Source organism: Equus caballus, chromosome 13, assembly GCF_041296265.1.
Source record: "Equus caballus isolate H_3958 breed thoroughbred chromosome 13, TB-T2T, whole genome shotgun sequence".
NCBI classification, from domain to species: domain Eukaryota; kingdom Metazoa; phylum Chordata; class Mammalia; order Perissodactyla; family Equidae; genus Equus; species Equus caballus.
Genome location: NC_091696.1, coordinates 49,974,530 through 50,001,979, shown reverse-complemented (window position 1 = coordinate 50,001,979; position 27,450 = coordinate 49,974,530). Strand labels below are relative to the sequence as shown.

General features: G+C 53.3%; 2 protein-coding genes across 9 annotated transcripts in view; one reads left to right on the top strand and one right to left on the bottom strand.

Moving 5' to 3' along the window:
- Positions 1–17,300, bottom strand: part of CORO7 (coronin 7) — a 58,957-nt gene extending 41,657 nt beyond the window's left edge. For 3 of the 5 annotated variants that reach the window (XM_070232318.1, XM_070232320.1, XM_070232319.1), the window contains exons 1-6: positions 17,107–17,295; positions 14,653–14,749; positions 13,720–13,794; positions 9,732–9,802; positions 9,080–9,263; positions 6,206–6,282 (exon numbers count right to left, since the gene is read on the bottom strand). In XM_070232318.1, the coding sequence (XP_070088419.1) occupies positions 6,206–6,282; positions 9,080–9,263; positions 9,732–9,802; positions 13,720–13,794; positions 14,653–14,749; positions 17,107–17,166 (564 nt within the window). In that variant the 5' untranslated portion in view covers positions 17,167–17,295. Of the gene's footprint in view, positions 1–1,477; positions 1,757–6,205; positions 6,283–9,079; positions 9,264–9,731; positions 9,803–13,719; positions 13,795–14,652; positions 14,750–17,106 lie in introns of those variants that run through there. The other 2 variants (XM_023616409.2, XM_070232321.1) reach the window with 2 other exon arrangements.
- A 9,005-nt stretch (positions 17,301–26,305) lies between these two features.
- Positions 26,306–27,450, top strand: part of DNAJA3 (DnaJ heat shock protein family (Hsp40) member A3) — a 30,290-nt gene continuing 29,145 nt past the window's right edge. The window contains exon 1 of one of the 4 annotated variants that reach the window (XM_003362759.5): positions 26,306–26,651. In XM_003362759.5, coding sequence (XP_003362807.2) covers positions 26,441–26,651 — 211 coding nt within the window. In that variant the 5' untranslated portion in view covers positions 26,306–26,440. The remainder of the gene's footprint in view (positions 26,652–27,450) is intronic. The other 3 variants (XM_001502300.5, XM_014730189.3, XM_014730190.3) reach the window with 3 other exon arrangements.

Below are 27,450 nucleotides of genomic sequence, written 5' to 3'. Positions count from 1 at the left end.
GCTGGTTAGAGACAGAGATGGGACAGATGAGGCCAGCGAGGGACAGAGGACTGAGACAGGCAAAAAGAACAGTGAGAGAGAGAGAGGAGAGAGAGAAACAGAGAGGGACAGAGAGAGAAAGAGAGGAGAGAGAGAGACAAAGAGAGGATGGAGAGAGAAGCAAAGGGGACAGAGAGAGACAGAAACAGTGAGGGACAGAGAAAGAGAGGGCACAGAGAGAGTTAGACAGAGAGAGGACAAAGAGAGAAAGAGAGAAGACAGAAAGAGACAAAGAGAAACAGTGAAGGACAGAGAGAAAAACAGAGAGAGAAAGAGAGGGGATGAGAGAAAGACAGAGAGAGGACAAAGAGAGAAAGAGAGGGGATGGAGGGAGATAGAGGACAAAGAGAGACAGAGAGGGACAAAGGGGACAACTATAGACAGAGGAAAGACAGCAAGGGACGAGAGAGAACAACTAGAAATAGAGGACAGAGACAGACAGGGCAGCAAGAGACAGAGAGGATAGGGAGAGACAGAGGACGGGCAAGAGAGACTGCCTCCTGGCAGCAAGGGTCACTCTCACCTGAGCGAGAGAGCCGCCGGGAAGAGCCACACAGCCTGGGTTTGAACACCAGCTCCACCACTGACGCGCTCTGTGACCTGGGTAAACCCTGAGCACTCGGAAGGATAGGGATGGTGGCAGCACCTCTCACGGGTCAGAGTCATAGTTCTTGGCACACGGGCGCTCCCTAAAGGCAGCTAGGCCATGAGTGCACGAGCTGGATGTTGGGTTCAGACCAGGGTTCAGACTGGGCACTGGAGGCTGGCCTGGTGCTGATGGGGGCCTGCGGGCCCAGGCGGAGGGGGTGGTATTGCGCGGCCCAGGTACATGTCGGCACTGGGCTCAGAGGCCCAACCGCCCAGGCAGAGTGGGAGCTCAGGGGCCCAAGCCTCCATCTATGAGGCCGGCACGCCCCCTAGCGGCCGCCTGCCTCTTCCCTCCGCCAGAGGAGCTGGGAAGGGAGCAGGAAGGGGCTTCAGTAAGGCCCGGGCCCAGGCCTTGCAGGAGAATCGAGGGTCCTGGGAGGTAGAGCTGCTCCAAGCCAGGATGGGAGTTAGAACCAAGTGGCCAGGGAGGTGCCCAACCAGGAGAGAGATGGTGCCGAGATGAAGGAGGCTCTGAGGGGAAGCAGAGCGTGCCCCACACCTGGCCCAAATCAGGCAGCCTTGTGCGCAAACCCAGAGTCTAGCCCACTGACCACTGGCCAAGAAGGGCTCAGGCTCCCTCCTGCTGAGGGCAGGCCCACCCACCAGCTACCCCTACATAGTCAGGACAAACCCACAGGCACTTCCACCTGGCCTGCAATCACAGGTGGCAGCCTCCCCTCCTGCACCATTCCCTAAGGGTTTCGGTGTTGACTGTACCCACCCAGGATCCCGAGGCACCACCCCTTACGGCAGAGGAGGGTGGCAGTGGACGCAAGACCATGGTGCCTACCCAGGTCTTGGTGATAGGTGATGGTAACATCCTGTGAGAATAGCATCCTCTGCCAGGATGCAGACCCAGATCAGCAGTACCCAGATCAACAGCATTGTACAGGTCCGGGAAGATGTAGGGGTGGCTCTCCTCTCGGCACCACTCCAGTGACCCACTCAAGAAATCTGTGCTTCTCGTCCCCATGACTTTAGGCTCTCTGGGTCTAGAAGGAACAGGAGAGTTCCACTGGACTCTGAGCTGTGTCCACTCACAGTGGCCTGGTCACACTAGCTCTTCCTCCTGAAACACACCAGCAAGCAACAAGTGGAGTCACCACGCCAGCAGGAGGTGGCAGGACACCATGGGGCACTCTGTGACCAATTTTGACAGTAAGTGGGGCTCGACGGCTCAGGGAGGAGGGGCTGGACGACCACACCATGAAACCCCCTCAGTGACCAGGAGGGGGCCAGCCCCGGATGCGAGCCCAAGACCAGCCGCATGGGGGGCTCCTCCCCCTACCTTTCCTCCTGTAAGATTCCAGCCAGACCCTGGAAAAGCTCTCCCCAGGGCGTGAACTTGAGACAAGGAGCAAGCGGTCCCAGCAGCACTGGGGGACTGCAGTGACTGCGGGGCTTGTGGCTCATTGCTCTGTCCCCGGTGCTGAGGGCTCATAGCTGTGCACCCCTCCTGGTACTGGGGCCCACATGTCCGATGACTGGTCAGTATCAGGACAGGGTCTGGCTCCCCTGCCTCAACGTGGGACAGCTCCCTCGAACTTCCTCAATAAACCCTCTGCACACAACCCCCGGACCTGACACCTCCCTCCTGGGATTCCAAGTCCTCAGGTGCTCCACCACCACCCAGGAAGTCACTCTCGCCTCCTTCTCCCCGCCCACGTCCAGTCACCGAGGCCTGGCAGCTGCACTGCTCGCTCACCTGGGGGCTGAACTTCTCCCTACTGTCTCCCCACGTCCCTTCTCGCCCTGCTCCAGAATGCCATCCAACCACATACCCCGCCCCCCCGAACCCCCCCCCCCCCCCACAGTGCCCAAAGCTCTCAGAACAAAAATCTCCTGTGCCTCGTGCCTGGCTCAGCCCACCCTGCCCACCCCTGCCTGCAGCTCCCCCTGCTGGCGCTCCTCACCAGGCTCCCAATTGGCAGGAATCCCTGGGAACCGTCCCTCCGTCCTAATCGATCCCTTTGCAGCCTTGTCAAAACCAGACTCAGCCACGCTGGGGGCTCTGCAGGTTCACACCAGTCCCCAGCTCTGGGGACGGGAGGCGCCTCTGGCTGCACCACTGGAAGCGACACATGTCAAGCCCCCAGACATCCAGGTTGGGGCTGGGGTGGAGGACTGGAGCCAGGAGACACTGGGCAGAGGACGCAAGGCTCAGAGGAGTCACCTCCTGCCAGGTGTCAGCCTAAGGCCGGGGTGGTCAGCAGGGCACCCTCCCTGGGAGGCAGTCCAGCCATGCGGCCTGAGTAAGCTCTAACAGAAGTGGCCCCAGCTTGCCCTGCGCCCTAGGCTTCCTTCCTCCCTCTCAGGCAGGCTGATGTGCGTGAGCGAGGGCCAATGAGAACAGTCTCTGCTCAGAGCAGTCATAGAACGTGGAGGTCACACCTGTCCCCCCACTGAGGATGCTGCCCCCGTCTGCCCAGGGCTGCTCTGTTACTGGTGAAACCACGTACCTTCCTGCCACCCTCCTGTCACAGACCCCATCTGTCACATGGCTCTGATCCCCTCAGGCATCCACTGCAGCTGTGAGGCCGAGCAGCAGCAGGTGGCCCAGAGCCAGGGCCCTGTCACGTGAACTCAGCCCTGTGGGACCAGCACCCCTGAGGCATCCATTTCCAGGTGAGCAGTACAGGCTCAGAGGGTGGGACTGCTCGCCCAGGGGCACACAGGGGACACATGAGTCTCCTCCCAAAGCTCAAACTGAAACCCACAACCTCCACAGGACAGCCCCAGGGGAGCTGCACCTCCCCTCTGGAAAGCCGCTGGTTAAAATGTATCAACCACCCTCAAACTCTCGATGGCCCACAAGTGCTGGCCCGTCCCTGGTAGGGATCCGGGCCCCAGGCCTAGTTCTACAAGTGCTTTTACTAAACATGGCCTCTCCCATCGTTTACCCGTCCGTGGCTGCTGCTTTGTTACAAGGCAGTGCTGACAGAGACGGTGTGGCCTGCAAAACCCAAAGCATTTACTCTCTGGCCCTTTACGGAAGTTTGCCAGCCCCTGCCCTAGGCTAAGAAAGTCACACAGAAGACAAGAGAAAAAATCTCTATACAAATACATTCAAACGCTACAAATGTATAACACAGTGACAAAAAGTGGAAGTAACCCACACATCTGACAACAGGGGCTTGACTGAGTAAACTGGTAAGTCTGTACAACATTTCCTGTGACATCTGTTACATTTTTGATGAACTGGGGAAAATGATTATTATGCTGAACAAAAAAATGCAGGATAGAGTAACAGCGAGTATGACTTCAACACATACAGAAAAAGATGCCTTAGAAAAAGCTCGAGAGAAAGATAGCAAACGGTGACAGGCGCTGTCCCAGGCAGTGGGGGGGGAGGGCGGGGAAGGATGATGGGTGATTCTTTTTCTTGCTCTTCATTTTTTCACTGCTCTCCAAAATTCGTGAAACAAGCACAAACTACCATACTTTGGTGATCGTAAAGTAAAACCCTCCTGTGATGACCCTTCCCTCCTCCCTCTATCCCATTCTGAGCATCTATCTGTCTGTCTGTCTCCCTCACCCACATACCATGGAAACGCAGGGCAGAGAGGGTTTCCCATTGGAAGGGGAGTCACAGCCTAAACGCAGGACTCTGTCTAGGCTGGTCCCTCTGCCTGGGAGGCCTGTCCCCTCCTCCTCAGGAGGGCAGCCCCAATGCACTGTCCCCGGGAAGCTGTGCTCACCAGTGCTACCAGGCCACGGCTATGTGACTGTGACCATGACCGCCTTGCCCTTGCAGGGGCTTCCTGGGGGCCAGCAGCCCAGTCTTACTTACCTCTCATGGGGCTTCTAAGAAGGCAGAGAAAAGAAGAGGAAGTTCGAAATAGGATCCCCCAAGTATGCAAACCCCACATTTCTCCTTCAGAGGGGACCTCACCTCCAACCCCCTGGCCAGCTTATTCCCCCTCCCACCACGCGTCGCAGAAGGTGCCCTGAGGCTCTTTTTCTTTACCTTCCACCCGTCCATCACAGGTGCTCCAGGACACAGCACATCCTAGAAGGTCCTGAAGGTTGCCCATGTCCCCAAATCCAACAGGTACATGGCATCCACCTCTTAGCAGACTCTCCCTGGTGGTCCCTGCCATCTCCCTGGGGAAACCCTCTCACCTTGGGTCTCAAGGCACAGACAGCCAGCCCTCTCTTGGCTTCCTTCCTCCCACCAGGCAGCTCTTTCTGTCTCCTTTGCAGGTTCCCATCCTTCCTCCTGGCTCACTCTACCCTCTTCTTCTCATGTCCTTCTCTTCCTCTCGGGAACACCCCCCCATCGCTCCACAAGTGCCACATAAACACAGATGACGCCTGCACTTCCACCTGCAGCTCAGACCACTGCTCAGAGCCCCAGTCCATGGACTCAAGTGACAACTCTGCTTGGAGATCCCAGGTACCCCTAGCCCAAAAGGCCCACAACCATACCTGGAAGCACCCTGTCTTTGTGGCAGGCCTCTCCTGCAGCCTGTAACCCATGAGCCATCCTCATGATCCCCTACTCCTCACTCCAGCCCATCACCAACACCACAGCTCTCTCCTCCCCAAGTCTCCCGCCTCTCTGTCTGCTCCACCCCTGGCCCAGGACGCTCCGTCTCCCCTGGAAGTTGTCCCACCTTCATTTGTAGATATCGCCCACCCCTGCAATGCCCTGTCCACAGTGCAGCTGGGGAGCTTTCACAATGCAAATCTGCTCCCCTCACGCCACGGCCCACCCCTCTCTGGCTTTAAACGCTCCAGTGCTTTCCCCTTGCTTCTACAGTAACAAGTACAACCCTGTGCAAGTGACTGGGGCCTGCACCCTCTGCTCTCCGCTCCCAGCCCTGCCTCTGCACCTGCAGCTCCCTGTGCAGGGTGCTCTCCCTGCGCCACGCCATCAACCCTCCCTTCTGAGCCCCTGTTGGTCTCCCAGCCTCTCCAACCAGCTCAAAGCACCTCATGTCCCTCTTTCAGAGCCTGTATCACAAGTCACAATTATCGTTTCATCTGTACGACCCCCTAATCCACATTGGCCACTCCACCAGCATGGGTCCAAGGGGACACAGGGTCTGGCATTAGCAAGGACCTCCAGGCCTGCTCACTGGATGTGGGGGCTGGCACAGTGCCACATGTACGGATGCTGCTTAACACCCCCTCACAGAAAAGCAGGCAGATTGGATAAAGCAAATAGGTAGCCAGGCGAGGTTGAAGCCAGATCGCACAAACCAGGGCTCAGCATGGCCAGCGTGCGGCTTCACCTGGGTCTTTATCTGATAGGGACCTCAGGCCCTGGTACCAAGGTGGAGAAGGGGCCAGATGCAGGTGCAAACCAGAAGGTGTGAAGGCAGCTGAGGTGGGGGAGGGTTAGGGTGCTCACAAATGCCCATCGTGACCTTGGTGCTCTTCTGTCCCATGAATGCCCCTGAGCATGACAGGAACAGCCCAGGACTGGTGCTCTGCAACAGGATGGCCCCTGCAGAGACGGACACACCTCAGGCCCCCGCTGGCACCTGCTCGAGTCTCACCGCTGTTTGCTTACCTTGCATGTCGTGCCCACCAGGGCTCCGTCCCGGCTCCAGGCAGCGCCCTGCACCAGGTCCCCGTGGGCTGCCAGCTCTGCAGAGAAGCAGCCAAAGTCAGGAAGGGGTCCAGGGTCCCCCACCCCATCCCAGGCAACAGGGGCACCAGGGAAGCGGGTGCGGGCGGGCCTGGCTTGGGGTAACTCCCCGGGGCAGAAGCAGCAGCTGCAAGGCTCCTTTCCAGGGGGAAAAGCAAGGGCAACAGCTCCTTCCAGACATGCAGCATTGCACCTGGGGGCTTCTTCCCTCAGCCCTGCCCTCGTCAGGACCTGCTTCCACTCAACAACCTTCCAAGGCTGCCTGCTCCCCGGCCTGGCTCTCATTTCCAGTCACTCACCAACACCGCGCACCTGGGTCACACCAGCCCTCAGATGTGTCACACACACACTCCTGCCCCAGGCCTCTGCTCAGGCCATCCCAGCTCCTCCCTCAGTGTGACGGTTTTGAAATGCGTCCACAAATTCTTTGACACTCCTCCTGTTATAGGCTGAATCGTGTCCTCCCTAAAAGATGCCGAAGTCCCTCAGCACCTGTGAAGGTGACCTTATTTGGAAATAGGGTCTTTGCAGATGATCAAGTTAAGATGAGGTCATTAGAGTGGGTCCTAATCCAATATGACTGGTGTCCTTGTGAAAAGGAATTGGACACAGAAATGGACACACACAGAGGAAGATGATGTGAAGACACTGGGAGGAGACGGCCGTCTACAAGCCACGGAACGCCTGAGGCCACAGAAGCCGGGACAGGAACACAGCAGATTCTTCCTTGCGGCCTCAGAAGGAACCAGCCCTGCCAACACTCTGATTTCAGAATTCTGGTCTCCAGAATCATGAGATAATAAATTTCTGTTATTTTAAGCCACTCTGTTTGTGGTCCTCACTAGAGCAGCCCCAGGAAACTAACAGACTCTCCCTTCAAAACATCGAGCCCAATTCCCCTCCTCTCCCTATGAGCAAGACTCAGTGACTCACTTCTAACAAAGAGAATTTGGTGGAAGTGATGGTAAGTGACTTCCAAAGCTCGGTCATAAAAGGCACTGTGGCTTCCTCCTTGCTCCCTTTCTCTCGGATTGTTCACCAGGGGAAGCTGGCCACCATGTTGGGAGGGCACTCAAGCCGCTCACGGAGAGGGCCCACATGGGAGGAAACTGAGGCCTCCTGCCCACAGCCATCACTGTGTGAGTGACCATCTTGGAAGTGGATCCTTCTGCCCCAGTCAAGCCTTCAGATGACAGCAGCCCCAGTGGACATCTCGACTGCAACTTCACAAGAAACTCCAAGACAGAACCACCCAGCTAAGCTGCTCTCAAATTCCTCAGAAACTGAGATAATAAATGTTTACAGTTGTTTTAAGCCTCTACATTTTGGGGTAATCTGTTCTGCAACAATAGATAACTACTATGCCAAGGTTTACTCTACTGAGGTTAATCCCAGCCTGCCACCTCCCGGCACCATGGTTTTAGCCAAGTTATTTTACCTCGTCTGGTGCTTGGGAATGGCGACACCCCCCAGTGGAACGGCTGTGCTGTGCTGAAGAGCCATGAATCCCTCAGCACAGTACTGGGCACAGGAGAGGGGCTTGAGAGATAGCAGTTACAGCTGGAGTGACTCCCTAATAACATACTGCCTGGTGACCTTCATCTCTGCTGCAAGGGTTAGGCTGGTCTCCTCGACTTCACCAGGAACTCTTTGGGGGCAAGGCCTGCACCTTATAGTTCACCTCTCTTGTGGCACAAGATGACTCCATAGTGGGCACTGGCTGAGTTCTCAGTAACTGATGCTGTCAGGAGGGAACTTTGAGATACCCAGTTACACTACTGACAGCCCTGGGTCCCAGCCCCAGAGGTGGGGACATCACCACAGTGAGCTTAACCAGCCGGGATACTCTGCACAGCCCTGAGGGGCAAGTCCACCCTTCAACTCTCTGAGCTTCGTGTCTTTACCCTCAATGGGGATGAGCATGTCAAGGAGGACTCTGTGGCAAGGACTCTGTGATGCTACCACAGAAAAACCTGGGCTCAGCTGTAGGTCACACTGCAGGGTCATAGCCATTCTGATACTAAGAAATCTGACTCAAAGTTGTCATCATCTATGCGCGGCCTGAATGTTGGTGTCCCCCCAAAATTGCCATGTTGAAACCTAACCCCCACTGTGAAGGAATTTGGAGGCAGGCCCTTTGGGAGGTGATTAGGTCAGGAGGATGAGGCCTCATGAATGGGACTGGTGCCCTTACAAAAGAGACCCCAGAGAGCTCCCTTGCCCCTGCCTCCATGTGAGGACACAGTGAGAAGACGGCCAGCTCTGAACCAGGAAGCAGCCTCACCAGACACCGAATCTGCTGGAGCCTTGATCTTAGACTCCCAGCCTCCAGAACTCTAAGAAATAAATTCCTGTCATTTATAAGCCACCCAGTCAATGGCATTTTGACATGGCAGCCAGAATGGACTAGGACAACCTATCTTGGGAAAATGAGAGGAGAAGCATGCTGGGAGCAGAGGCTATAAGACAGCAAAATCCTCATCTCCCAGGGCAGCAGTTAGTAGTTTGTTTTCAAAACTGAAATGACATACGACTCAAGAAATAACAGTATAAGGAAATTATTTAAACATACAGAGGAAAAATCAGAAAAAACAGCTGGGTGAGATGAAAACAGATGCCCACAGGAAGCAGGGAGGGACGGGGTGTTTGTAAAGAGCCTTCCAGAATCTTACCACGGTTTCGCTACACACACGTGAAACTTTGAGACATACTGAAAACTCATGTCACCACAAAGAAACAAAGAAACTGCTATCCAGATGGGGGCTGCCCAGGAGGGGTTGGCCAGTGTGGCCGTACCTGTGAGGGGCTGCTGCTTGGCGACATCCCAGACCTTCACAGCCGTGCCCGCCGCGCTCACCAGGACGCCATCCACAGTGGGGTGGAACTGCAGCACCTCCACCTGGACATCCTCAGGGCCCAGTACCAGCCCGGGCCCTGAGGGCAGCGCCTGGCCAGGGGCTGGCAGCCGCCACAGTTTCACCTGCGGGAAGGAGCAGTCTGTGAGCTGCGAGGACTGGGCGGGGCCCCGCTGCCCCAGGGGTACCCTATGTTGGGGAAGGGAGGGGAACCTGGCTCAGGATCACAGTATGTGGTTAGAGGCTGGCGGGGGAGACGTGACTGTTGGGGAGCCCATGGCTCTGGTCTATCTCCTCTGGGCCTCCCAAACCACGGCAGCCCTGCTCTCCTTAGGCAGCTAAGCAACACAACAGGTCACAGCCACGGCTCTGGGCAAGCGCACGGGAGCACCTGGGAGCCAGCGTGGGTTGAGGAACTGAGAAAGTCCGGGCTAGCCCAGCCCTGAAAGCCTGTAGAGGGGCCGGAGGGACCGAGGGCCCTGGAGGGGAGTGGGAGGGACTGGACTGGGAGGGAGCAGGGCCCCGGGGGCCTTCTGAGCCCCCAGCTACAGGTGGGAGGGGCATCAAGCAGCTCTTTCAGCAGCTCCACTCACCGTCCTGTCGGCTGAGCCTGTGGCCAGGAGGAAGTCATCAAAGGGAGAGAAGTCCAGGTCCGTGACCAGGTCTGTGGGAGAGCGAAGGCTGACACAGGTCCCAAGAGAACCCACCAGAATGTCCCATTTCCATCCCAAAGTGATCTCCCCTCGAGGCCAGGAATCACAGCCCAGGGTTTCTGAGGCAACGCCTCTGCCCACATCTCAGCAGGCAACAAGTCCAAGAGGGAGCACACCTCTGGAAATAATAGCAAAAGCCATAGGCCCCTGCCTGTGACATATGTCCCTGAGAGCCCTGCAGCCCCAGCGTGGCCAAGGGCCCGGCATCGGGAAGTCAGCGGGACAATGGGCAGGGAGCTCCTCGGATTACCAGACACCTACACTCGCCCCATTCCAGGGCCCAGCCCAGGTGAGTGAACACAAGAGCCAGTCCCTGCTCTGGGCCCATGAGGGATTCACAAACGGGACAGACGCCACCAGCTCTAACGGACCCTCACCACCTCCAAGGGGAGACACACACGTCTCTGCAGACACAGCAAGAGGCCGGCTGGCACGCAGGGGGGACCCTAAGATCAGGGGTCAGGGCAGGCTTCGTGGATGGGGCGTGGTGGGCCCTGGAGGATGTGGAGGGCTGGTACGTGTTAGGACATCACAGATGCAGGGGGGCTGGGGGGACTTCCAGGCGCAGAAACCCGGCCACCCTGCCCTGCAGGCTCTGCCCTGGACAGTGCAGGGCCCAGGCCAGGTGCGGCAGCCTGGCTCTCCCAAGGAAATGAGAAGCAGCAATACGGCCAATCTGAGCACTCAGCTGTGCCAGCAGGCCCGTGTCCTTTAAGTGCACTTATCTCACCAAGTCCTCACAACCCCCAGGATGGCACTGTAGCATCATCCCCAACTGGAGGATGAGGACACCAGGACAGAGAGGTTAAGTAAGCTGCCCAGAGCTGCACAGCTAAGAAGGGGAGAAGCTGAGATTCAGGCTAGCAGTCCAGTTCTAGAACCTACAACCTCAGTCCAACATGGCCTTTCCCAAATAGGAGCAGGCCCCAAGCCACCTCCCCACAGCCCAGACGCTCTCTAAATACTTCCCAGCCCTCTGCTCCCCAGGGCAGCTGGGCTGAAGGGCTGCTTGGCCCTGAGCCAAGAGGCAGAAGGTAGCCCTGAAGGCAGGGCCCCAGGCAGAGTTCAGCCCACCACAGTCAGCCCACCACAGTCCCCCCACCACTGGCACCTAAGAAGGCAGAATGGCGCCTGAGACCTCAAAGACAGGTTCTGAGCGAGCCGCAGCTCAGCTACCCCAACAGCAGCTTCCTGGCAGGGCTGCGCCTGCAGAGAGAGGCTCTGAAGAGTCAGAGCGACTATGAGGTCGCAACTCGCCAAGAGAAGCCTGGTCCAGCTTCTACTTGGAGCCCTCCAGTAACAAGGGGCTCACCACTTCACAGACATCACCTACTCAGGGGCAGCTCCACGAAAAGTAAACAGCATCAAGAAGCAAAAAACATGGTGTCGAAGAACACGGGGGTCAGACAGACCTGATCCTGGCTCTGCCAACAGCAGTGCCAACGTTGGTAAGTTCCTAATCTCTCTGAGCCTCAGTTCTCTTAGGTGAAAAATGGGTTATTCTAAAATCTACTTCAGGGGGGCTGGCCCTGTGGCCAAGCAGTTAAGTTCACGCGCTCTGCTACAGAGGCCCAGGGTTTCACGGGTTCGAATCCTGGGTGTCGACATGGCACCGCTCATCAAGCCATGCTGAGGCAGCATCCCACATGCCACAACTAGAAAGACCCACAACTAAAAATACACAACTATGTACCAGGGGGGCTTTGGGGAGAAAAAGGGAAAATAACATCTTTAAAACCTACTCCAAAGAGTTGAGAGTGGAGGCCGGTCCCATGGCCGAATGGTTAAGTTCGCATGCTCCACCTCGGAGGCCTGGCGTTTCCCTGGTTCAGATCCTGGGCACGGACATGGCACCGCTCATCAGGCCATGCTGGGGTGGCATCCCCCATGCCACAACTAGAAAAACTCACAGCTAAAAAAAATACATACTACTACGTACCAAGGGGCTTTGGGGAGAAAAAGGGAAAATAACATCTTTAAAACCTACTCCAAAGAGTTGAGAGTGGAGGCCGGTCCCATGGCCGAATGGTTAAGTTCGCATGCTCCACCTCGGAGGCCTGGCGTTTCCCCGGTTCAGATCCTGGGCACGGACATGGCACCGCTCATCAGGCCATGCTGGGGTGGCATCCCCCATGCCACAACTAGAAAAACTCACAGCTAAAAAAAATGCATACTACTACGTACCAAGGGGCTTTGGGGAGAAAAAGGAAAAAATAAAATCTTAAAAAAAAGTGTAAGAGTGGATGAGAAAGCAGACTTTTTATGCGTGCTACAACAGATGGACCTCAAAACATTACGCTACGTGAAAGAAGCCAGACTTCGAAGACTATGTATGGTATAACTCCATTTATGGGAAATGTCCAGAAAGGGCCAGCCTACAGAGCAGGAGACAGCAAACATTCCCTGGATGGTGGGAAGCAGTCAACGTTTCAGGCTTTGAGGGCCAGAAGGTCTCTGTCACAGCTACTCGATGCTGCAGTTGCCGGGAAAGACAGCCACAGGCCGACTGTCACGGAAGAGGCATAGCTGTGTCCCAATCAAACTCCCTACAAAGACAGGCGGCAGGCCAGACTGGGCCACAACGGCAGTATACAGACCCCTGCCGCAGAGGGCGAAAGACCAACGGTTGCCAGAGGCTGCGGGCCCTGAGGTGGAAACGGACTAACTGCAAAGGGGCACGAGGGATCTTTGGGGAAATGTTCTAAACCTGGAGGGTGGTACACACAGCCCTATAACTTTAATAAAAGTCAAATTCTTCACTTAAAACAATAAAGTTAATGGTATGTAAACGATACCTCAATAAAGTTGTCATAAAAAGCTTTAAAAAAGGATGAGAAAATGCAGATAACATGCTTAGCACATAGGGAGCTCTCCATCAATCTTCATTACCATTACCTTATTTATTTTTTTTGAGGACGATTAGCCCTGAGCTAACTGCTGCCAATCCTCCTCTTTTTGCTGAGGAAGACTGGCTCTGAGCTAACATCCATGCTCATCTTCTCTACTTTATATGTGGGATGCCTACCACAGCATGGCGTGCCAATCGGTGCACCCGGGATCTGAACTGGCGAACCCCGGGCCGCCAAGAAGCAGAATGTACAAACTTAAATGCTGCACCACTGGGCCAGCCCCCTACTGTTACCTTATTAACCACCATCATCATCACCTGGACCCCTACACTGAGCCGCACACTGAAACCAGGGACCAAGAATCAGCCCCCTTCCCTCACTCAAGGCAGCCAAACAGGCGGCCAGCAATGCAGGCCAGAGGGCTGGACCCACAGCCGCCACAGCTGGACAGGGAGAGGAGGCAGCCGGGCCAGCGCTGCAGCAGCCCGAGGAGAGCAAACTGTTCCTCAGAGTGGGCGGGCTGCCAGGCGGGCTGCCGGGCGCCCCCAGAAGCAGCCGCGGCAGACAAAAGCTCTCTTTGTGAGGATCCCTCTCTGGCCCTACAGCCCAGCCAGCCCCTCCTTGGAGGGGCCTAAGCAGCCTGGCTGAGGAGGATGCCCGGTGGCGAGAGGTAGTCTCCTGGGTTGCAGGAAAGGACACACAGCTAAGAACCATAGAGGGCAGAGTGCTCCGCAGTGACAGGGAGCCAGCAACAGCCTGGAGCCTGGTGCTGGCTGGTGCACATACCCCTCCCCCCAGCTGGACCACCTGGAGCATCCAGCTCCCCTCCTTTCTGCCCAGGCCAGAATTCTCTACCAGGACCCAGTCTTCCAATCTGGACCCCATCTGTCAGAAGGCACAGTGAGGATGACAGAAGGGACGTCGCAAGCCAAAGGACAGTAAAACCAGGTGAATATAAATCCTTGGCCCCAGAGAGGAAGGGGTAAGTTCTAGACTTCCTGGGTCCAAACCCCACTCACCTGAATGGCAGCCCAGGTGGGTCACGTGTCTCTTGTCCTCTCCCTGGCCTTCCAGAGGCACGATGCCCAATACACCTGTCAAACAAACATGTGGGCTCTGACTTCAGGCCTAATGGAGACCATCTACCTCCCTGCCCAGGACACCCAGGGAACATGAGGCCCAAAAGCTCAGCCTTGGACCTTCCCAGAGCCTCCACCAATCCTAAGATCACACCCCTCTAGACACAGTGATTGGTCAAGGTTAGGTGCTTGCTCCACACAAGAGCCTGCATGACACTGGATGTACAGAAGACACTAGAGAAAGTGGTTGTCTCTTTTTGGCACTGTGGGTCCTTAGAGGTCAGTTTGGGCCACCAGTTACCACTTTTCCCAGCTTTATCTCAGAAAGAAGCCATCACCAGAGGACCACAGAGCTAAGGGACAGGACAGAGGTCAGGGCTAACAGCATGTGTGAGCCTCTGGATACAGCTCTGCCTGAAGCCCCTGGATTTCTTAGTTATACGAAGCAAAAAGGTACCCAATTTTTGCAAAGTCAGTTTGAGGCCTGAGTTAATTATCACTGGTGACCAGGAGGCCCAAATAATATGGGAGCTTTTCAAATCTTTCTGTTCCTATCGACCCCAGCTGACCCCAGACAAGGAGTGGGTAGCATATGGCAACAGCTGGAAACAAAGGTGACAGCCCTCTCCCCACCCTCCTAGTCATGCTCTTGGACACCACAGCCAATGTGGTTTTTACAAAATATACACACAAGCCCTAACCAAAACTGATCTGATTACTGCACATGGACCAGCTTGTAGGAGTCTAAGGCCCTGCGGGGTACTGACCTCTGAGCCCCGAAAGCCCCTCCAAACCTCTAGCCTGCAATGAGTCTGCCCTTCTCTCCCACTCGGTCTAGGGTGACAATGTCTGAATCCATGTCCACGTCTCTACCTGGACGGTCAGAGTTGAAGGCGATCAAGCTGCAGCTGGATTTGATATGGTTCCCACAAGAGGGGGCGGTTCCTGTTCGAATGTCACTGATCCAGGCCTGGAAAAAAGAATGGGAAATGTGAAGGCCAGGGTTCTGCAAATGCCTAAAGTTGAGGGTAGAGTGTGATCCAGGGAACTCTCCCTTAAAGCTGCACCATTAGAGATTCATTGCTTTGGATCAAACCCTGTCCTGCCTCAAGTAGTCCCTTAGAAAACAAAATGTTCTTGAAATGATAACCTAAGTCATAAAGAGGGCAATTTTGCTTATTAAATCAGTTCTCTAATACGAGTGAGGAGGCTGTCAGAAGGGAGCTCAGGCTGAAAAAGCTCAAAAGGCTAACTGGGCAGTGTTTGTGTGTGTGTGGGAGGGAACTGATTCTGTTAAAATGGGGAGAGAGAAGTAGAGAAAGAAGTACCTAAGACAGAAGACAGACTCAACTTCCTCAGCATTACTGAAGGCCTCCACCAAGTATGGGGGTCTCCACCAAGTCCCAGGAGAAAACACCCAAGGTCAGAGAGGGAAAAATCAAGCCTTTCCACAAAGTCCCATAGACGGAAGAACGACACACCCCCATGAAAAGGCCGTGATGTTAACAGCCCCACACACGGAAGAGCAGAGGAGCACTTTCTCTGAAACGAAGATCAACGAGGTCCAAATGTTCTCTCTGTTGATATCAAAGCAACACTCCTCCTTGCTGCCCGACAATCGAGCACCCGTATTTCCCAGCCCACCCACCCACAGCATCCTGGAAACCACCTCCACCACCCAAGTTTCTGTTTCAGTGTTCACCTGCCACGGGTAGGACCTCATCATCTTGCATTATTTTCCCCTCCTGATTCACGTTTACTGTACAAATACAGTGACAGGAAATATGTTTCAAAAGAACAGATCACCTGTTCTCGCATCTCTCTAACATAAACTGTGTTAAGCTCTCCCTGTAATCCCTGGTCCCATGCCTGTCTGTTTACCTTGCTGGACTGCGGCCCACCTGGGAACAAGCCCTAGGGCCCCTCAAGTACACTCCAGACCCCTCCAAGCAGTACTTGCTGCACTAAGAGAGACGGTAATAATGCAAAGCTGAGCACCTCTCTCCCCAACCCACCGCCCCCTTCCAATCTTTCGATGGCTCCCCACTGCGTTCACAATATAACCCAACTTCTTCCTGTGGCCCTCCGGCTCTGCAGGACGGCTCTGGACTCATCTGACACCATGATGTGTGATCCCCATCACTGCCCTCCATCCATCCACCCTGGCCCACTTTCCATTCCTCCACTAGGCTCTTCCCATCCCACTCTTCCTGTGGGTGGCTGCTTCTTATCCTCTGGCCTCAGCTTAAATGTCACCTCCTCCCAGCAGCCTTCCCTGACCACCCTATTGAGATTAACTCCCACCTCACCGTCCACCTCCATCTCCATCCCAGCCCCTGATGTGTGTTTTCAGTGCACTTATTAAAACTTGCAGTACCCCTGCAGGCCTGTCTGCTTGCTGCCTGTCTCCCTCAGGAGACTGTAGGCAGCACAGAGGAAAGAAAACGCTGTCGTGTTCACCGTAGTGGTTCTAGCAGCTGGGAACAGCACCTGGGAGGTGCCGAGGAAATACTGCCCAGAAGATGAAAACGGGGCTTCTGGCCCAGGCTCTCCTGCTGTGCCTTGGCCCCTGATGGAGTCACTGGAGGTCACTTCCTAGGCTTAATTATTGGAGGACACTCCCAGGCCTTCTAAATAACACGGGGAGTGGCAGACCACAGCTGGCATCATCTCTGAAGCACAGCCCTCATCAGGTGAGCTGCCTTTCCGGGGGTCTGAGACGACACGCGGCACCTGGCTCAGCTCTTCCTCTGGGCACCACCTGCTCAAGCCTCCCCAGGCCCCACCCAGCCCCTGGTAGCATCACCGAGTAAGGAAGAGCTTGCGCCAGCCACGAGAGGAGGAAGCGCCGGCGGAAACCCGAGGGAGGGGCACGCCTCTGGCCCAGGGGCTCCCTCTCTGCAGCTGACACGCCGCATTCGCCGAGGCCACGCAGAGAGGGCATGTCTCCCACACCCCATCCCCGGGCAGGGGCGATCGGGGCGGCAGGGAGGAGGAGCCGCGGCTCCCCGGCGAGGCCGACCGGAAGCCGGGAAGGCAGGCAGCCTCGCAGGCCTCAGGCCTTGGCCCCGGCCGGACGGGCTGCGCCGCCCCGGGGGTCCCGAGGCGAGGCGGGCGGGCCACGGACGGCGGGGCTCACGGAGCGGCCAGCGAGCGTCCCTTGAGCGCCGGACTCTGCCCGCCGGGCCGGGACAGGGCGCCTGGACGCCGGGCTCGGGCCTGAAGGGGGCGCCCCGGGGCCGGCGGGCTCGAGGGTCCTCATGCGGAGCCCGGCGAGCTGGGGGGGGGGCGGCCGCCGGGCGAGGGGCGCCGGCGGGTCGGGCTCACCTCGCGGCGGGGCGGCCGGGCCTCCGTGTGCCGGAACTTGGACACCCTGAAGCGGTTCATGGCGGCAGGGACGGCGGCGGTCGCAGCTGCGAAGACCCAGGCGTCGGCTCTCAGGTGCAAGGCGACCAGCCGTGCCTCCCGCCGCCTCCGGCCCCACCCGCAGCCCGCCGCCCGCCGCCCGCCGCCCGCGGCCACGCCCCGACACGCCCTGGCCAATCGCAGGCTGCTCCGGCCCGCCGGGCCACGCCCCCGGCTCCTCTCCCTCCGCGCCCGCGCCGCCGGCCCTGCCCTCTGGCCAATCGCCGCTCGGCCGCCCCCCGAGGCCACGCCCCGGTGCCGGGGGCGGGTGGTGCGGGTGGGGAAGTCACGTGCTGCGCGCTGTCTGCTCCCCGCCCCGCGGTGAGTGCCTGGGGCCTGGGGGCTACAGCCGCGATTTTGTGTACACGGATTTGCCCCCGGAGGCTTTCTAGTGTGCGGGACGCGCCCTCTCGGGGAGGAGACGGGGCAGGAATGAACTGGCTCTATTTCAGAGACAGGGAACGGGCCCAGGGAGAGAGGAGCCCCTGGCCCCTGTCACACAGATAGTGTGTGGCAGCAGGGGAAGGGGAGCCCAGAGCTGATGCAAACCCCTGTCCGGGGATACCTTCCTCTAAAGCCTGCAGCCCACCCACCCTGCTCAGGCCAGGTGCGCTCGGCGGGAGGGATGGGGCCTCAGCATCCCCTTATTAGGGCATGTCTTGGCTGCAGGCCTTGGCGCCGCAGTGGGGCAGGACTCCTCGAAAGAGATCAGTGTATCATTTACAGATAAGCGGAAAGGGCGTAAGATGAGGACAAAGGGGAATCCCTTAAATAGCAAAGGTGCTCAATCGGCGCTGCTTGCTCAGTCCCGGACAACTCAGGAAGAAAGGGGGCAGGTTCATTCCACCTGGGGCCACTCATTGCACCAGCGTTTCTCTTCGCTTTGAAAATTGACTCCGTGATTCCAGAATATGCTTTCTGCTTGAGGACAAACATAACACCTGCTCAGGCATGTCTGGAAAAGGGACTTTGATCTGAGGAATGCGAATGATTGGTCGGAAAATTCCCCTACCGCACCCTGCCTGCTGCAGAGAACAGGCTCACCCGAGGTACGCTGCCCAAGAGTGAATCTGAAAGCTTGGCCAGGCGATGGCTACAAAGTGACCCCAAAATGCGAGTTCTTTTTTGTTTTTTTTTTCAGTTATCACAGGTAAACTGTGAGGACGAAAAGGCCATTTACTAGCATCCTACTAAGTGAGTTAAAAGTGACTTTGATCTCCATAAACTAAAAATAGTATGTCAGTAGAGTTGACTGAGGCCGGGGATTTGGAATTCTAAGCAGTCTGGCAGCCGCTGAGTTCAGCTTTCTCATGCCACAGACGCTTCAGGTTTTGCAACCCCAGCAGCTCTGGAAAAGGCACGAGCAGTGCCGTCTTGAGTTGGTTGTGGTGTTCAATTTCTGCAGATATTGCTTTTTTTTTTAAATTGTGGTTAAAAGACATAAAATTGAACCTTTTAAAGTGTACAGTTCAGTAGTTAAAGACATTCATAGTGTTGTGCAACAGATATCCAGAACTTTTTCATGCAAAACTGAAACTCTACACCCATTTAAACAACAGCTTCCCATTGCCTACTCTTCCCTGGTAACCACCATTCTACTTTCTGTTTCTGTGAGTGTGACTGCTTTAGATACCTCATATAAGTGGAATCATATATTATTTGTCTTTTTGTGACTGGCTTATTTTACTTAGCACAATGTCCTCAAGATTCCTCCATGTTGTAACATGTGACAGCATTCCCATCCTTTTTAAGACTATAATATTCTATTGTATGTATATACCACATTTTGTTTATCCATTCGTCTACCAATAGACACTTGGGTTCTCCCACCTCTTGGCTATTGTGAATAATCCTGCTAAAAACTTGGGTGTGGAAATATCTCTTCATGACCCTGCTTTCAATTCTTTTGTATATATACCCAGAAGTGTTATTGCTGGATCATATGGTAGTTCTATTTTTAATTTTTTTTTTTTTGAGGAAGATTAGCCCTGAGCTAACTGCTGCCAATTGTCCTTTTTTTGCTGAGGAAGACTGGCCCTGAGCTAACATCTGTCCCCATCTTCCTCTACTTTATACGTGGGACACCTACCACAGCATGGCTTTTGCCAAGTGGTGCCATGTCTGCACCAGGGATCCGAACTGGCCAAACCTAGGCCTCCGAGAAGCAGAATGCGAACTTAACCTCTGTGCCACCGGGCCGGCCCCTCTATTTTTAATTTTTGAGGGACCTCCACATCAGATATTGCTTTTAAAATTACAATTACTCATAGTGTAGTACCATCCTTTAGTTACTGTTGGTTATGTGGTTAATTCCACAGTACACAGTAATGCCTATTTGCATCAACAGTATTTGACTAATAACTTTCTAGTTAGGGGATATTCAGACATTATGTATTATGGTCCAAATATAAACCAGCTATACATCTAAAACTATAAAACTCTTAGAAAAAAACATGAGCAAAAACTTCATGACATTGCATTTGGCAGTGATTTTTTGGATATGACACCAAAGGTCCAGAGAAAAAGAAAAAATAGACAAACTAGGCTTCAGGGAAAATTTTTAAATTTGTGCATGAAAAGACACTATCCACAGAGTAAAAAGGCAACCCACGGGATGGGAGAAAATATTTTCAAATCATATATCTGATAAGGATTAACATCCAGAACCTATGAAGAACTCCTAAAACTCAACAACAATAAAAAACCCCACCTAATTTAAAACAGGCAAAGGACTTGAATAGACACTGCTCCAAAGAAGATATACAAATGGCCAATAAGCACATGAAAAGATGCTCAGCATCACTAATCATCACGGAAATACAAATCAAAACTACAGTGAGATACCACCTCATACCCAATAGGATGGCTACTATCAAAAAAAAGAAAAGAAAAGAACAAGTGTTGGTGAGGACGTAGTTATTGGAACCTTTGGGCACTATTGGTGGGAATGTAAAATGGTACAGCCACTATGAAAAACAGTCTGGCAGTTCTTCAAGAATTAAAATAGAGGGGCTGGCCCCATGGCATAGTGGTTAAGTTCCACGTGCTCCGGTTTGGTGGCCTGGGGTTCATGGGCCTGGATCCCAGGTGCAGACCTATACCACTTGTCAGCCATGCTATGGTGGTGACCCACATACAAAATAGAGGAAGATTGGCACAAATATTAGCTCAGGGCTAATCTTCCTCAAGCAAAAAAAAAAAAAGAAGAAGATTGGCAACAGATGTTAGCTCAGGGTGAATCTTCCTCAATGGAAAAAAAAATTAAAAATAGAGCCACCATATGATCCAAAAATTCCACTTCTTGGTATATACCCCAAAGAATTGAAAGCAGGGTCAAGAAGAGATATTTTCACACCCACGTTCATAGCAGTATTATTCACAACAGTTAAAAGATGGAAGCAACCCAAGTGTACACTGATGGGTGAATGGATAAGCAAGATCTGGTATATACATACAATGGAATATTATTTAAAATAATTAGCTTTTAAAAAGAAAAAAATTGGGGCTGGTCTGGTGGTGCAGCAGTTAAGTGTGAGCATTCCGCTTCGGCGGCCCGCAGTTTGCCAGTTCGGATCCCGGGTGCAGACATGGCACTGTGTGGCAAGCCATGCTGTGGCAGGTGTCCCACATATAAAGTAGAGGAAGATGGGCACAGATGTTAGCTCAGGGCCAGTCTTCCTCAGCAAAAAGAGGAGAATTGGCAGCAGATGTTAGCTCAGGGCTAATCTTCCTAAAAGAAAAGGAAAAAATTCTGCAATATGCTACAACTTGGATGAACCTTGAGGACATTATGCTAAGTGAAGCCAGTCACAAAAAGACAAACACTGTGAGATTCCACTTACATGAGATCCCTAGAGTAGTCAAACTCATAGAGACAGAAAGTAGAATGGTGGTTGCCAGGGGCTGGGGGAGGAGGAAGCGGAGAGTTTAACGGATATAGAGTTTCAGTTTTACAAGATGAAAAGAGTTGTGGAGATGCATGGTGGGGATGGTTGCACAATTTTATGAATGTATTTAATACCATTGAACTGTACACTTAAAAATGGTTAAGATTTTTAACGGGCTGGTCCCGTGGCCAAGTGGTTAAGTTCGTGCGCTCTGCTTCAGTGGCCCAGGGTTTCGCCGGTTGGGTTCCTGGGCATGGACATGGCACTGCTCATCAAGCCATGCTGAGGCAGCGTCCCACCTAGCACAGCCAGAAGGACCTACAACTAGAATATACAACTATGTACTCGGGAACTTTGTGGGGAAGAAGAAGAAGAAGAAAAAAAGAAGATTGGCAACAGATGTTAGGTTAGCTCAGGCACCAATCTTCAAAAAAAAAAAAGAGGCATAAAAAAAGGTTAAGATGGTAAATTTTATGTTACGTGCATTTTCCCACAATAAAAAAAATTTAATATAAATTAACTGTAAACCTATTGCAAAGGTTCCTGTAAACCCAGATTTGCTTCATGTCACTTCATTGTTATCCCTGAGTTAGTTGTGTTTTTTTAAAAAAATCTGCCATTATGTCAGCCGGGCCTAAATGGTCACAGTCAGAAAGACCTTAACCCCCAGAGGAACAAATGTACGAGCCATGAACTAAATCTGGTCTACAGATATATTTTACTTCACATGGTGTTTTAAAAATTGAGAAGTTTCATTCGAGTTTTGGATTTCAATGTCTCTTGAAAAACGGAAGGATTTGGCAAGGCGAGGTCCACATCCCCACGAGGCTAAAATGGGCTGGAGCTGAGTACCACCTGCCACCCCTAAAGCATGTTGTCCCTGGCATCTTATATGCTGCCACTCCACTCTTAACTTTACCTGCCTGGCCCTGTCACCTGCGTTTGTGACCCCCGACCTTCTCTCTTGAGAGAAGCCATCACCCTAGCTGTGTTAGGTCATGTGACTGTTTCCACAAACTGAGGGCTGGTGGAAACAAAGTAGAAGACTGTCAATTTCCCCATTCCCACAGTGACCAACCTGAGCCCCATAGGGGGGAAGAAGGAAGGGCCAGAGGAACATCAAGGCCCAGAAAGGGACCATCTCACATGTTCCCAGATCCATTCTGGCTGGAGAGAGTGATTCTTTCTGCTGGAGAGCTCAGAGCTCTAAGGCTGCTGCAAACTTGAGCTGAATACATTACTTGTGAATTGCAAAGTTGAACTGACTGCTTCTAAGATTTCTGCCAGTCCCACAAGCCTATGAATTACCAGCTTTGTCTTTACACTCCTAGTAACTCCACTTCACTGTCTGTCTATAAGGACACTGGAAGACACCACCTTACCCTAAAAGGCAGTCTATCAAAAGGTGGGTCCAATTCCAGCAAAACAAGGTTGTCTGGTTAGTTTGGTGCCTGGCAGATTGATTTAGATTTCACAGGTCCTGTTTCCAAGAATAATTAATAATGAACAAGAATTTGGGAGTCCATTGTAGTGAAGTCCTCATTCTAGAAAACTCAAAACACTTCATGTAACTGAAGGAAGGGTCATTAGCAGAAAGAAAAGAGACCGGCAGGGAGAAGAGGGCAAAAAACCCACACAAAAGCGTTAAAGAGCCTTAGGCTGCATCCTTATTTTCAACTGCCATGCCAGAGAAAAGAAGTTTCCAATAGGATGTTCCCTTAATTTTCTCTGAAGTCAGTGGTTTCCATAAATCAGAATTTTGGCAAGAGAGGGAAGGATGAGGCCAGCTTAAGTGCCAACAACAAATTTCTTAGGGCCAGCCTGGTGGCGCAGCAGTTAAGTTTGCAGATGGCATGCCTGGGAACATCTGGGTCCCACGTTCCACAGCCCCTTGGAATCATTCCATACTCCCTTGGACAGGAAGGGAATTGCTACAACTAGAGAAATTGTGAGCTAGCTTTTATTGCCTTTGAAGAGATTGGCTCAGGGCCTTCTGCCCTCCCTGGAAAGGCTCTTCACATACATGGGGAGGGCAGCAGCCATCCCATTGCATAGCCACGGACTTGGCCAGTCCCTTTGTACCTCGGATGGTCAGTGTCAGGGTCCCCGGGAAAGCACAGATTAGACCCTCTTGTCTCCCTTTGCCTTCAGCCCAGCACGTTGGAGGACAGTAGTTAAACTCCCTGTTAGCTCTCACACCTTCAGGAGAGCAGGAAAGGGCCCAGTGGAACAGCAAAATGAAAAGTGCAGAGTGGGCGATGCTTTAGAAACTTGTGTTTGCAAGTAACATTTGTTTCTCCTTAAAACTGAAAGTTTTGGCTTTACGCTGAAGAAGAGGCAGGGGAGGGACACGGCATATTCTGCCTGGGAACGTGGGTCGGTGTGGCCTGTGTGCTCATCGCAGTTTTTGGCACCAAGCCTGAGACGGATCCATTTGTGTCCTGTGACAGCTGAAGTCCTTGGAAGGCAGTGAAACAGTCTGTAGGTGGCCGTGGTAATAAATACTTGCCCTGCCTCCCTTTTGTTGTGAGAAGCAAACGAAAATGCAGCACGAGAAAGTACTTTGTAAACTACCAAGGGCTGCGTGACTGGGAGCTATTTATCACAAAGGTTTGAAGAAAAGAGCCCTGGTTTGGTTAAGACCTGGGCTTTGATCTTTGTTCACGTACTCACTAGCTGTGTGACCTGGGACAAGTCTTTTCATCTTTTAGAGTTTATTTTGTTGTTGCTTTGCGGCGGGGGTGGGGGGGTGGCATTCATTTGTAAAAATGGGAGTAGTCTTTGCCATATCTGCCTCACAGGGTTGTGAGTGTCTCAAAATATAAAACATGAGAACATTCTTTGTGAACTGTAAAGAGACTGTTCTTAGCACAGCTCAAGTGTTCAGATCTCTCCATAGCCACCGACTGCCTGAAATTCGTCCCACAGACATCTCCAGTGTGATAAGTCCAAGTAACAGTAACTCATTATCTTTATCCCCAAACTTGCTCCTTTCCTGGGTTTTTTAGCTTGGTATCACCAGTAGTTGGGGGAACATAAAAAAGTATATTCGTTGTCCCCCAGCAACTATCAAATCAAGGTGATTCAGGAACCACGACTGGGACAATTTCACAAGCTTTGTAACTAACCCATGTTTAGTAATTGTATCATCTTCTGCTTCTCTACAGTGACTAGCAGTGAAAGAAACCACACACAGGCCTCGGCTGCTCTCATCAGGGAGTCTTTCTGGTGACTTCCGTGTTCTTCTCAAGGACCTGTTTTTCTCTTCTTTAGTAGCCACCATCACCCACTCCATTCCCTTGGGGTTCTCTGCTTCGTAAGAGGAAATATGGAGTCCCCAACAATCAGCCTTCCTGCTATCCCCTAAAAGAAGAACACACTCCCCCTTTCAATGTGGAGGATTTTTGCTTTTAATTACCATAGGCCGTAGATGGGTGGAAACAAAGACCAAAAAATGAGGAAGTTACAAAGCTGACCAAGTTTTCATATTAGTGAGCCCTCCTCCAGTTCCTAACTCACTCTGAGGTAGTAAATGAAAGTCCCTTCGGCTCTTGTCCTCAGCTTTTATTCCTGAAAGTTGTACTTCTTAACTAGTACCCTCCCCTCCTTTCCTCCCAGGTTTTGGGCTCCCTGCAGGTGGTAACTGTGTCTGAGTTCTGTGTACTGTCAGTGCTTAGCACAGAGCCTGGCACAGAGAACTAGCATATATTGAGCGTTACCATGTGCCAAGTACTGTAGGAAGCCTTTACATGGATTATGCCATTCACTCCTCAGATGATCCTTTGAGGTAATTACTGTTATGTCCCTGTTTTAGAGAAAGGAAACTGAGGCACAGAGAATTGAAGTGCGTGCCCAAGGACACACAGCTGGTAAGTGGCAGAGCTGGGATTCAATTCCAGGCAGTCCGACTCCAGAGCCCACACTCTTAACCACTATGCTGGAGACACTTAAATATTGGTTGAATATATTAAATGAACTCCTTTCCCCACTTTCCACCCCATGACCACCTTTCCCTGGTTTCTCTAAAATGTCCCTTGATCACTTCAGTCCTCCACATTCCCCACTCCGAACTCTCAACTGTTCCTTGCATTTTATGGTAGCCTCCTAACTGTTCTGCACTGGGCCCATGCTTTCTAACCTTCTTTCGATCTCAGAGCCTGTGGAGAATTTGATTGATGAAAGCTATGGATATCTCCCCAGGAGTGAGGGGAGGAGCAAGGAGCACAGATCGTCTTAAACCTATCCATGAACCCTCAGGTTCTCTTCCTATTGTGTGGGGTGACGGTGGTGGGAGTGTGCAGTTGAAACTCCTTTGCAACAATTACCAGGCCAGGTCTACCTTTCCACCCTCATCGCAGTCACACACCCTAAGGAAGCACGTTCACATCTCTGGACAGGTGTTTTTGAAGTTCTTGCTACTTGGAATACTCTTCTTGGAATACTCTTTCCCTCTACCCTTCCCTGACGCACTTTCCATCAAAATCCAACTCGAATGCTACCGGGCACCCCAACCCCCAACCTGTTTGAGAAACCCCTTCACCTGTGTGCCTGTAACACCGTTCATACCTACAATAGCATTCATCGCGTTATGTTAGTTGCCAAGGAGCCTGTCTCCCTCGATTCCCCGTGTGCTCCTCCAGAGCAGGGATGGTATGCCATTCATCGTTGTATCCCTGATATTCTAGAACGTGCAATATTCTAGAGTAGGTGCTCGCAACATTTATTAAATCCGTTTTGGGGTAGCTCGATTCTCCTTTCGCAACCGGCAAGTTCACTACAGGTTTGGAAAGGGCTAACACGCATACAGGAGAGCTGAACGATCAGAGTCCTGCTCATAGGGAATGAGCCAGCGAGAAAGTGAGCCCGAGGCCAGGCTTTGGCAGTAGGGCACAGACTCGTGCCGCTCACGCCGACACTGGAGGAGTAAGACTGACGCGAGAAGATGCTAAGTCTTGGATCAGGAGGAATGAAACCGCGCACTGCATGCCGGGATCTGCGCGACTGACAGCCGCACTGCACGCCGGGATTTGTAGTCCCGCCCCTTGCCTGGACTCTCCAACTAGTTACATTCAGCTACACTTAACCACATCCTTACAAAGATAAGGAGCAGTCTTGGTTGTCAAGCACAGAATGACGAGGTTCTCCAGAGCAAGTCTACCTGGCAGGACTGTCCAGACCAAACCTCATTGTGGCATCCGCTGCTAGGAAGGCGCGTTGGATGCATGTGCGGGTGCGCATGCGCAACGATTGCAACTCTGCGTGCGTGCGTAACGGACTCCGCCCCCGGACCCGCCGGCGCTGCGCACACGCGTTGTCCTCGCGAGGCCTCCTTGAGCCGGGCGGCGCAGGCGCAGTGTCCCCGGGCCAAGATGGCGGCGCGGTGCTCCCCACGCTTGTTGCTGGTGGCCGTGGGGACCCCGCGGCTGCCGGCGGCTGCGGGGAGAGGGGCCCGGCCGCCCAGGGCGGGCGTGGTTGGGGCGTCGCTGGGCCGCAAGCTGAGCGTCACCACCTTCCTGCCTTCCCTGGGAGCTCGCGGCCCCGGGGCGCTGCTGACATTGAGACCGGGTGTCAGCCTCACAGGTGAGGGCAGGCTCCAGCGCCCGGGTTGGGGCTCCAGGGTCTGGAAGGGAGTGACTGGCTTCGCTCCGGCCACGAGGCTAGCGGGTGGAGGTATCTTCCGACCTGTATGCGGAATTGCTTGGGGAGACAGGCAAGCAGGAGGGAGATAGGCCCAAGCGGCTACTCGGAAGCGGTGAACGAGAGGGAGCTGTTGGTGTCCCCGGCGGCGGGGATGAAACGCCCGTAGGCCGTGAACCTTCACCTCTCTGTCAACATTACTGGAGGCCTCTTTCCAGCCTGCCGCTGCTCCCTTGCCCTATTCCTTTCCCATCCCTCCACCTTCTATCTTGTAGCGGAGGCAAAGAGGTAACGGCCGTCCGGTGAGCACCTGCTGTGCTGCTGGCCACTTTGTGCCTAATCTCACTGGGTGGAAACAACAACCCTGCAAGAGGGGGATCGTCATCCCCAGTTCAAAGAATGGGAATTTGAAGTTCTAGCGGAGGAGTTGACTCGCCCAAGGTCATAAAGTTAGATAAGGAGAGTTGTCTCAAACCCAGAGCTGTCCTTTCATAGCTTCCTCTCCTTCCACCACGTGGTGTAAATCGAAGAGCACACTTAGTGGTCTCTCTTAGAAGTTCTTAAGTTGGTAATTGTAATAAGAATGCAAACTTCTACTTCTTCTTGAGCACTTAACTGTGCCAGGCATGGATCATTTCCATGTGACAGACACTGTTGTTATTCCATTTTATAGATAAAGAAACTGAGGCCTAGTTGTTAAACAAGGTGTAGACTGTCACAAAACTAAAAAGTGCTAGAGCCT